This window comes from Lotus japonicus, chromosome 6 (genome assembly GCF_012489685.1).
Source record: "Lotus japonicus ecotype B-129 chromosome 6, LjGifu_v1.2".
In the NCBI taxonomy this organism is placed as follows: domain Eukaryota; kingdom Viridiplantae; phylum Streptophyta; class Magnoliopsida; order Fabales; family Fabaceae; genus Lotus; species Lotus japonicus.
This window is the reverse complement of record NC_080046.1, coordinates 16,990,023-17,002,153: the sequence shown is the minus strand read 5'-3', so window position 1 is coordinate 17,002,153 and position 12,131 is coordinate 16,990,023. Positions and strand designations below refer to the sequence as shown.

Sequence of the window (12,131 nt, the reverse complement as noted above, 5' to 3'; positions counted from 1 at the left end):
CTCCATCAACGATCAAACTGTGATGAGACATGCACGTTTCCTCTCATTTTGGGTGACCTCCGACAAGGCGTCGGTACAAAAGGTTACGCCTTATGGGTGAACGAGTATGGATCATATGATTCATATCATCTCAGACACATTCCTTGAAGCTCTTAAGATCATCTCGAATCACGATTATACCTCATGGGGCAGGCATGCATCACATTGTCGCAGATCGGAGACCATCTCAAATCTTGAAACTCGAAGCACCATAATGCCTCAGATACTCAAGTTCGGGGCAACAATTACGAAATAAAATAATAGATCAATGTACTCTGTGGCCAAATATCGACAACATTGTGCACATACGAGAACAATGACTCTTAAAACAATGTGATATATTATATTACAGACTAATATCCATTATATCTTTGCATATCTCTATCATATGGACAACCCCTTACATGTTTAGTATAACATAAGTATATAAATACAATTCTGGTTCGGACCTTTTATGGAGGAGCTATTTGTTTGTTTGGAAATATTGATCAAACAATTATATGGGATTCATTCGGTGGTGAATTATCTTTTGTATGGCTGGGCAGTTGGGTTTGGGGTGGGTTATTAGATTTCTTTGTAAACTTTCTTGAAAATTTCATCTTGACTTTTCAAAATTGGTACTCTTTTTCCTTGCTAGGTTTTCTCAAGGGGGTTTCATCCTAGTAAGGTTTTAATGAGACTTGTTTTGTTAAGTCTATTTTCAAGGAGGTATTAGGTGGGGTAGTTTCAACACTTTTAGGGTCTTTTGTACATGTAAGTTTTAGCTTGTCTCTTCTTCTCTCCTTCTTTCTCTTTGTATTGGGTTGAAGTACCCCTTATACTTCTATTCAATATATCCCTTATTGCCTATCAAAAAAAAAAATACACAACGACACACCACCCCATGTACATACTTCTTCTAGCCCTAATTCGTATTTCTCCATTAGCTTTGTTGACTTAAGTGTCGGAGTGCCTTGCAGGTTCGAAATACCCTAAGTATATAAATACATACCATCGGACACAACCCATGTACACACTTCCTCCTAACCTAATCCTTATTTTTTCCATTAGCTTTGCTGATTAGAGCGTGGAGTGCAGCCTTGCCGGTACCCTTTGAAACAAATCAGGCTTAGGCCTAAAAGAAAGCTTATGACAAGTAACAGATCAGATTCATGACTTAAATTTTTTAAGTAGGTCAATTCAATTTAAGCAAAGTCATTCTAGTTCAATCTATTTTCACCTATAGCTAAAAATTCTCAAGAAAATATAAGAAATAATTTTTTGTTATTTTATTTAGTACTTATATACTTAAATTAATCGATAGTTAGTTAAAGAGAATGTTCTATTTGAATCTTTGAAACTTGTGTTAACTTGTTAAAATAGGTGTAGTGAGGTGTAGATTTTGGCTAATAATGTGGTTAAGTGTGGTTCTGACAAACTTTGAGGGTATCTATGTACTCCAACAATAACCCCCAACCAAAAGACTCCATGGAGCACACAGTCACAGTTTACAGTTTGCAATTTTGCATACATCAATAGAAAGAAATTTTTATTTTTATCTTTTTTTCTGAAAACAAATAAGTCTGACTCAGGTCATGACAGAGATGGCAATGAGATGTTAAAATTACAGTACAATAAACCCGGGTAAGGTCTAATCAAATGAGTCTGTCGTACTTAGCTTTGGAATCAGCCAGATTACCCTTTGATTAAACAAACTAAGCAGAGGTTAGAGGGAAAAGTGCTTTCTTAATTCTCTCTAAGGCTGCCTCTAAAGTAGGAAGTGATGCTGCATAAGAGATGCGGATGCAAGAATCATCTCCAAATGCACTCCCCGGCACCACGGCAACCTGTAAATTACCCCGTGTTAGAAATATAATAGAAAATCATTCATGTGTTTATTACCCAACAATTTGAGTTTTTTTGGATAGTTGACCTATAAAATGGTACTATAATTGGTATCCGAGTCTCTGGACAGTGATCTTTAAGCTCAATAAACTTTAAACTTTTGTGTGAGCAGACGTGTTAAAAGTATAATGTAAAATCATTCGTGTTTTCGTGTAAGCACAAGCTTTTGTGATAGTTGGTTCGAATCGATTTCTCAAATGAGTGTGTTAGAAAGAAAAATAATATGCTAAAGAAGATGTTGGTAGTATATATTTCCTATTTTAGAAGGCCATTAAATGAGAGTATATACCAGGCCCTTGTCCAGCAAGTATCTACAGAGCGAGTCAGAATTCTCAATTGTACCAAACCCTTCCGCTTCTCTTCCATAATATGAGCTGAAATCAATGAACAGATAAAATGCTCCCTGAAAGTACAAAGAATAGTATATTTATGAAAAGTATAATAAAGCATAATGTAAAGTAACTGTTGAGCAACAGCCTTATGAAGTAACCATGCTTGCACCTGTGGTTCTGATATTTTCACCCCTTCCATTTCTCCAAAACTTCTAATCAAAAAATCCCTTCTTTCCCTGAATGCTTTCACCATGGAAGAAACAACCTCTCCCCCTGCATAGCCTAGTCCTAATGCAGCAACAGCAGCTTTTTGAGATATGCTACTTGCTCCAGATGTGAACTGTATATTCAACAAGATTTGTCACACATTATATGATACATAATACATATGATACAAATACCAACATGTAGTAAAATCTAATCTACTACATGTCTTGGATCAATAGGAAATCAAGGATTGTTCAATGTTAAGTTCCACATTGTTGTTAAAAAGGGCAATAAAAATTACAGCAGACCTGACTTTGAATCTTTCCACATGCTGTAATGAAATGTTTTGGTCCTGCAACATACCCAAGCCGCCAACCTGTCATTGCAAATGTCTACAAGAAAACGATCTAAAAGCATCATAATCCAATTCCAAGGCTTTCTACATTGGTATAATTTACAAACATATTAAGAATTACTATTAGAATTTAGAAGGCTAAGGGTTATGGTAGAGGTTCATTAATTCAAAACCTAACATGAAACTTTTATTTCATTCAGTGTAACGTTTGAATTTTATGGTGGAGAACTTCATTTAGTCAGTTATAGTGAACTAGTGATCCTGCTACTGTCAAAATATATGCTGGACAGCGATATTTGGTTACAATTTCAAATCCGTTATTATATAACCAAACAAGGGTTCAACAACACAAACACCATACAGAATTTCCATTGAGTTGAAAACAAAAAAACAAGGGCTCAACAACACAAACACCACCAACCTACCCATGAATACTTTATAGTAATTAGAAGTTACATTCTCTCAGCAAAATAATGTATCATTACAAACTAACCTTAGAAAATCCATTTACAGTTAGAGTTCTGTCCCACATGCCTGGTAAAGATGCAAAGCTTGTATGAGTTGCCGGTGCATAGATTATGTGCTCGTAAATTTCGTCACAAAGAACCTGTAAAAACCAGCCATAGATATCTTGAAAGCAAATTTGTTTAGGAGAACACAATCAATCAAGCATCATGGAGTAATGTCTGTACCAGAAGCCTAGGGTGCTTTGCTACAATTTGGGCTATCTCTTCAAGTAATGTCTTAGGGTACACAGATCCTGTTGGGTTAGATGGAGAACAAAGAATAAGAAGTCTAGATCTTTCAGTAAGGTTGGATTCAAGGAGTTTTGGATCCAAAAGAAAATTTTCGGATATGTTGGTCGGAAGAATCACAGGAGTTGCATCAGCCAATCTTGCCATTTCTGGGTAACTCACATAGAATGGAGCTGGAATAATGACCTGAAACATTCAAAGGAGCAATTCTTGCATGAGAACAGCGTCTACAAGTACAACCAATTACTCAAAAGCTCAAATCGAGCTAACATAATTATAAAAATGATATCAAAACTCATGTTATTTTTTGTCTAATACAGGTATCCAATATAGGAGGAAATCCTGTTCTGGCCAGAACATCCACATCCCGGTTGGGTTTTCTCTCCTGCCGATGGTTTTTTCCAAATACAAGACTTGAACCTGAGACCTCGCTTAGGGTAATCAATCAAAACTCAAGTTGAAATTATTTTAAGATTGTCTTCAACTTTTAATTTCAACTAGAAACACTACCGCACTCAGGTGAGCATTGCTCAAATACAGAGTACAAAGCAACTGAAAATCACCACAGCTTGCAAAATAGAAACAACATGAATGTAATAAGCTTTCCAAAATCACAAGTATTCTGAAAGCTTATCACAGAGTACAGTACATACCTCATCTCCTGGGGAGCAAACTGCAAGCACTGCTTGAATAACACTCTGCTTGGCTCCATTACTAACCACAACCTGATCAGGAGTATATGTAATTCCATTCTCCTCTGCAACAACATTACGAAACACTTCAAACTTAAATTTGTAACTTGATGATCATGTAAGCCAAATTTCAGTTGAATCAGAAATTCTTTGGCACATATTTAAATTTTATGAAATTTGGTAAACATGATCTACTTAATAATATAGATATGTATATCTCACAAATGAAGAAGAATGTGCAACCTTTTAGCTTATGACAAATTGCTTGGCGTAGTTCTAATGTTCCAGCATTGGGGGTGTATCTCGTGTAACCTTCACGAATTGCATTCATCCCAGCCTACCATGCCCATAAATGTGTCATGACATGATCATGATATTGATACCCCCATAAGAAAAAAAATAGAATAGAATTCAATGAACATGTTTACTTAAAATTTAGAAAACAAATTGAGTGGAAATTACAGAGAAATTAAATAAGAATTGTTCACCTCAGCTATAACAGGCGGTGTATCAAAATCAGGTTCTCCAGCTGCTAAGCGAATAACAGGAACTCCAGCTTGTAAAAGAGCAGTGGCATGGTCACTTATGGCGACTGTCTTGGAAGGTTTCACAGCATTAACTCTCGGGCTCAAAGAAACATCAACTTCTTCTGTGTCATCAAACTTGTTACTCTTTGCCAACACAATTGTTTTCCTCAGCTCAACATGTTTTCCCTTCTGCAATGATCTACAAATCCAAAATTATCATGCAAAAAGCCTTAATTAGCAGAATGAAGCTAATAGAAAAACCTAAGGAATTGAACACTCACCTAATAACAGGAAGATCAGAGGAGATGGATGGAAAAGCGCAACAACGTGAAACAGAATCAACAATATTGGGGCATTGATTTCCTAAGGGGATTCTAGAGATGGAAGCGTTATGTAGCATGTTGGCCATGGAAATCACAAGGATAATGGAATCAGTAGTAGAGTTTGTAAAATGGAAAGAAGCAAATCAATTAATGGTCAAATTTGCATGAAGAAAAAGAGAATATAATATGTCAAGTGTTACATTAGTAGTAAGAGTATGAAGGAGAAGGGTTGGTGGGAGCGAGTTGGTGTATAGTATAGGAGCAAATGCAATGAATGTAGTGTTAGTAAGCAAATCTAAGGGGAACTTCTCTTGTTCCTTCACAAGTCTTTGTCTTAGACCTAAACAAAATAGTTTAATAGGATCATGTTTTCGTGTTGGTCTTACACCATTCACCAACTGAAACACAATGAGTAGGTACGAGGTATGTTCGTGGATTGGAAAATTGGAATATATGAAGGGAAAATCGTTTTTGCACTCCTCCACATTTTCCAGCAGGAAAATTTTGGTGAATGGGAAAAAGCAGGAAATTTATTTGATTTAATCTCTTGAATTTTCTTTTTAATCATCTAATCGGTTTGATTTTAAATTAATTTGAATTTGATTCAAATATGCATTCCAAATCTATATACTTTAGAAAAGAGGAAGGCTGTGAGCCCCACCTCCATGACTTGGCATTCCAAGACTCACTCTCCACCACCCCCCTCTTTACATGACAAGTGTCACCTCCTAATTATTTTGGACCTCAATTGTAAAAGCCCAATTACGTATTTCAGTTTTTAGCCCATTAATCAAAGATTGGTATTCAAGTTTTAAATCTGTTTTCAGCGTGTTGTGCATATAAATCCTTTGATTATAGCCCATTAATCAGTTTTTAGCACAATTATCAACGTATTTCAGTTTTCAGCGTTTCAATCATTTCTTATTTACACCACCTACTACTATAATAATTAAATGGTTCGCATCCACGTTATTTCAATTGAAAACAAACCTGGTATTTACCTTAATTAGCTCATCAAAATTAAATTCCATTAAAGGACCATTCTATTATGAATCATAACAAATAATAGTGAGATTGACCAATATGATTTAAAAACAAAAGTCAAGACTGATTCAGAATAACATTCCGTGTGTTGATTCAGGCCGCACCAAATATGGAGGTGGACTGCCATTATTTTTTTTTCTTCCATTTTTAGAATAGAGTAACCCTAATTCTCAATTTCCTATATAAATAACCTCATGTTCATCCTTCAAATTCATCTTTTATTCCCACCAACCATTACCTTTGAAGATTTCTTTGTTCTAATGGCAATCGACGATCTCTCAACCATCGATGCCTCTAAAGAGAACTGGTGTATTGTCGCAAAGGTGAACCGGTTGTGGCTTAGTCCAAGCCTATATGGATCCAAGCTTCCATTTTCCATGGACATGATACTCATGGATGAGAAGGTAAATCACTTTTCACATAAACTATCTTTTTTTACGTCATTTTTGTTTAAATTATAAATTCTTACGTTATCCTTTATTTGAATTTCAGGGTTGTAAAATACATGCTTCCGTTCGGAAGACTCTGATATACCGATTCCAATCTTTACTAAGTGAGGGTCGTGTATATCAGATTTCGTTCTTCGGCGTTGGAGAAAGCGGTCGTGATTTCCGACCGACCTCGCATCCTTTCAAAATTAACTTTGATATTCATACATCTGTGCGCTTGGTTCCCAACAAGACCATTGACTTGAGCCCGTACAATTTTGTACCAATATCTGATATAATGTTCAAGGATCTTGATACGTCTTTTCTGATAGGTATGTGAGATTAATTTAGATTTAAATGCAAGACCATTGGCTAGAACCCGTACAATCTATATCTATATACTATAGAAAAGAAGAACACTGTGAGACCCACTTAGATGAGTTAGCACTCCCAGGTTCACTCTTATCCACCCTCCCTCATTAGCTGACAAGTGTCAAGCTCTAAATCATTCTGACAAATTTATGGTGAGACAATTTCTCCTTAATTTTGGTTTTGTGGCCCATAATTGACAATCTATTGAATAATTATAAAAAATCTCATTAATTGTTGATTAATTTTTTTAACTGTCCATTTATGCTGAATCAAAAGTCATCACCCATCATTAACTACTTATGGAATAGTCATTCAAAATATTATTAATTGTTGTTTAATTTTTTTTAAACTCTCCATTAATGTTGTAACAAAAGTCATCACCCATCATTGACTACCTATGGAATAATCATTTAAAATCACATTAATAGATGTTTAATATTCTTATTCATACATAAGGCTTAAAAACAAAAACTTTCTCACTTTTGTTATACGTATTTTCCTTTTTTTTTATGTGATTAAAACTGATTTTGCTAACCTTTCAAAAAGTACGTTTTTTGACATCAAGATTCAAATTTTAAAATTTTGACAACCTATAAATTCAAATTTTGAATATTCTTTTTGGAACAATATTCTCCTTCCTTTTTTCACATGCAAACAACATAAACCCTAATTGTTTTCATCTATATAAACTCTCTTATGTAATTCTTCTCCTCTATCATTCCATTATTTAACCATCATCTAAGAGTTTTGAAATAACTATTGTTGTGATGACTGGAAAATTGAGAAGCAAATGTTGAAAAAGCAAAAAAAGTTCAGGTATTGCTTCTGATTCAACCAGTTTCTTGCCATATCATAAGGGTATAGTTACATTTCTATGAACATTATGAAATGATCTGCAACGTGTGTGATTTATTGAAATGATTTTGATTGGAGTGATGCTTTTTTACTTTTTCTTTGTAATTTCATAGGCCTCATCACCATGGGACTTTTATTGTGAATTGGAATTGGGGATGGTGAGCTTATATGGAAGATTCTTCAAGAGTGAATACAACATGTGAGGTTTTTGCCCTCTTCCTACTTTCTGTTAGATTTCGCTGAATTTTTTGGTTTGTTTTTCCAGAGTGGCTTGGTTGAGTTTTGTTCTACAATTAAAAACCAAAGAAGAGATACGAGGAAGGAGAGGTAAGCCTTATGAATTTTTTGATTCACATTTATTTTGAGCAAAGCATATTGAAACATATAACTCAGGAAAACATATACATCTTTATATTTTAGGCATGAATCTTCATCTACTGTCTACTGACCTTGCTGCTTGATTTAATGTTTAGCATGTTACAATTTGGTCATACTCTTTTTCTTTTGGTGTTCACAAATTTTGGTTGATGATGACAGTGTTGAACAGTTGCGGCTTACATAATTAGTATTAAGTGATGTAAGTTAAAATAAAATTAAATACTATTATATATGCACATGCTATCACTATAGATAGTTATGTATTGTGAATTTCAATTTTTACTCTTATTTCAGGATAGTTCAGATCCGTTCATGACAACTACTTCTAGATTAAAGGCTGATGCATCTTCTTCCAACTTAGCAAAGATTGTCGTTTTATGTTGTAATTTATTTATTTATTTGTGCACTTTGAGTTATTTACTGTTTTGCGTTTAGATTATGGTGTGAATATTATATTTTTTAGGTCATATAGAATTTTTTAGGTCATAATATTATATTTAAGTTAATGGAGTTCTTTTTTTATAAAATGTAAACAAAAATTGAGATTTGAGTTTGAAATTTTAATTGAGTACTAAATAATAGTAATTGGAGCCTAATTTTCAGTCAGATTTTAAAACACTTGATACTTTTTTAAACAAAATAAGCAAATCAATAATAAATATAATGGGTAGAGATTAACTTTCTTATGCAAAATCAGATTTAGTTTGTGATCAATATAAATAAGAGAAATCCGTTTATTTAATGAAAAGGAAATGAATAATCAATTTAAAAAAAATCATTTTGATTGGGATACATTTAATTTCAAGGTAAAATAAATTAAAAAATGTCAATTCTGTTTTAGTGAATAAATTTGATTTCTCCTTTAATGGAGTTTCTTTAACTTTTTTATGTAATAAATATAAAATTTAGAATAATTCCATAGATTATGGTGTGGATATTCAATTTAATATTGAAATTTGAGTTTGAAATTTGAAATTGAAAATTGGTTGTGAATAATAGTACTTGCGTCAAAATTTATGGTGTGATATTAAAAAAAATGTAAACGCTTAATCCTTTAGTTTTAATGAAAAAAGAAAATAAATATTGAATTTAATGAGTGCAGTACATAATCAACTTTCTTAAGCAAAATCAGATTTAGTTAGTTATGAGTATAAATAAGGCAAATCCGTTTTTTAAGTAAAAAGGAAATGAATAATCAATTTAGAAAAAAAAACATTCTAATTGGGCAACATGAAATTTCGTAGTGGAATGATGAAAAAAAGAGTCAGTTCCGTTTTAATGAGTAGATTTTAATTTTTCCTTTCATAATAATTATTGGGGTTTCTTTTACCTTTTTTAGAAAAAAGGTAAATAATGGAATGATCTCATAGATTAAGGAGTGAATATTTAATTTTATTTGATTAATTTATTATTTTTAAAATTGTAAAAAATAATTTTGCGATTTGAGTTTGAAATTTAAAATGGGTACTAAATAAAATTAATTTGATCCAACTTTTCACTCGGATTTTAAATTATTATGCTCAGACACAAAATACGCTTTTCTTTCCACCCTAAATCATTTGTAAATTCATTCATATTAATTAATTAGGTTTCTTTTAATTTTTTAAGAAATAAATATAATTTATAGAATGATCTCATTGATTAATGAGTCAATATTCAATTTAAGTTAATGAATTTCCTTTTTTAAAAATTGTAAAAAAAAAATTGAGATTTGAGTTTGAAATTTAAAATGAGTACTAAATAATAGTAATTGAGGCCAAATTTTCAGTCAAATTTTAAAACATTTTTCTTAAATGAGTACTATATACTTATGATTAGATTACATGGTAAGAAAGTTCGACAGGGAAAAACATTCTACACAAGAAATAGTTCATGTAAAAACTAATAATTTTTGCTAACTCTTCATTCCCATCCTTCCCTTATGGCTCCTAGCTTTTACCACTATTGCTAACTCTTGGAAACAATTTTTAATCTAATTTAAGTATATTTTTTATAATTTTAAAAATATTTAGAATTAAATGTATATAAAGTTTTTGTCAAATTTTGCAAGTTGTGTAATACTCATTGTGATTTTGTTTGGTTGAATGCTCATTTTTCAATTTTTCATATCTTAATTCAAGGCTTAATAGCTTTTTTGGTCCCTCACTTATCACAGTTTTGCACTTTTGGTCCCCAATAAAAAAAAATTAGCACTTTTGGTCCTCCACATTGCTTATTTATTTGCAAAAATGATCCCTATTTAGACGAAAACTGTAAAAGTGTGTAAATATGAGGGATTAATTTTGCTAATTTTTTCCTAAAGGGACTAAAAGTGAAAAATTGTGATAAGTGAGGGACCAAAATAGCCATTAAGCCTAATTCATTAATCGTGCTTAAATAATGAGATCAATATTCGCCGTGCAACGCACGGGGTAAAAACGCTAGTATAACCAAAAAAAAATTGATTCAATCTATATAAATATAAAACTCTTCAGATTTAGTTCATTAACACTCTTCAAATTTTGTTATTTTTTCGACTTAAGTCTAATTATTTTTCTTTTGAAATTATAGTATATAAATCTTAACATGTATAATACATAATAATTATAATAATAACAAATGATTTATAGCATCCAATATATCATTAATGAATTATGGCATAACTAATATTGTTAAAAAGTTTAATTATATTTGATTAAAAAAGATTTCTATTAATTTTTCAATTTTAAGGTGGAAAGGCTTTCATTCAGTCAAGATATGGCTATTCTGAATGACACAGTTGGCCCAATTATGTGATATGTGTTTGGTTGAAGAGGGTTGTTTCCCCAAAAGTAAATCACTTTTTGGTAACTGTGCTTAGAGATACATTTGAACAAAAATTAATCTCTTATATTGTCTTGAAGTAAACTAATTCAAACTCATACCCACCATTTTGGGTCCAAAGAAGTTACTTACAAAAATTGATGGATTACTTTGCATTTATTTTTGGCTTGAATAATCAACCAAAAAATATATTATAGGAGCTAGAAGTGGGACCTTCAAACCCTAATGGGGATAAAGGAGGAGTCTCAGAAAATTTGCTTCACGGAATAAATAGAAAGTCTAGCTAACCTCTGCCAACAAAATGTTTAGCTTCAAACTTAGGTAGTCCACACTCTTGAACAACTAAGGAGAATTGGAGGTCCATCGATTATAGAGAATGACAGGCAAAAGGAGGTGACGACTGCAAAGATGGTTGGAAACATATCAGGGTAGCATAACGACACATCAATTTGCAATGTCGAATAGGAGGTCGTCCAATAAATATAGCGAATTTAGGAATCCAATTTACCAGACATGCGTCAACAAAGTTTTCTATTGCAGTACCAGATGGCGAACCTAGTTCAAGATCAAGAAAGAAAAAAAAAAGGTGGTCATCCAATCACTCTATGAGAGAGGGATATCCTGGTCATTAGTGTGAAATAGCGACCACGAAATCCGACGTTTCATAGTGATGAAATTAACCATTTATGGAGGGCTGAGTGACCTAAGCAAAACTTGTCAAAGTTGAAAGGAGATCACACTTCGTGAATGTAAAATAACAATTACCATATGCAGGGGGAGTTTGGGCGCGAGACATCAAAGGACCAAAAGCCACCACGTAGAAAGATCCAATAGAGGCTAATCTCTGCTTTGAATGAGCACCATTGTTCCTGCTCATTTAAGTGTACCAGGCACCCAAGAGTCACCCCAAATGAGAATAAAAGGCCCAAGACACTAACCTCACATTATTCAAGCTCAAAGGACCTTGAGCCTGAAATAACGATACAACCAACGTAGTACCCTCCGAAGAGCAATTGCAAGGCTTTTTTGTCTTTAAGCTTCTTAACCCCAAGCCTTGCGGATTGTGGACCATTGGAGAGCTTCTATATGACTGAATTGTCCACGTTGGGCGTCTCTTTCCTACGTGTACAACGGATAT

At 33.0% G+C, this 12,131-nt stretch overlaps 2 protein-coding genes across 2 annotated transcripts; one reads left to right on the top strand and one right to left on the bottom strand.

Annotated features, from left to right (window-relative positions):
• Positions 1-1,539: 1,539 nt before the first annotated feature.
• On the bottom strand, positions 1,540-5,378 carry LOC130726534 (bifunctional aspartate aminotransferase and glutamate/aspartate-prephenate aminotransferase-like). The gene is made up of 10 exons (XM_057577810.1): positions 5,073-5,378; positions 4,753-4,990; positions 4,508-4,601; positions 4,226-4,329; positions 3,510-3,758; positions 3,311-3,424; positions 2,771-2,854; positions 2,425-2,595; positions 2,213-2,326; positions 1,540-1,865 (listed from the first exon to the last, which is right to left on the bottom strand). Exons 1-10 carry the CDS (start codon positions 5,198-5,200, stop codon positions 1,734-1,736), a joined length of 1,428 nt encoding a protein of 475 aa, XP_057433793.1. The 5' UTR covers positions 5,201-5,378; the 3' UTR covers positions 1,540-1,733.
• Positions 5,379-6,418: 1,040 nt separating this feature from the next.
• LOC130725016 (uncharacterized) lies at positions 6,419-8,507 on the top strand. The gene is made up of 6 exons (XM_057576280.1): positions 6,419-6,562; positions 6,651-6,918; positions 7,746-7,774; positions 7,927-7,971; positions 8,079-8,140; positions 8,486-8,507. The coding sequence occupies exons 1-6, from the start codon at positions 6,419-6,421 to the stop codon at positions 8,505-8,507; spliced, it is 570 nt and encodes a 189-aa protein (XP_057432263.1).
• Positions 8,508-12,131: the final 3,624 nt, after the last annotated feature.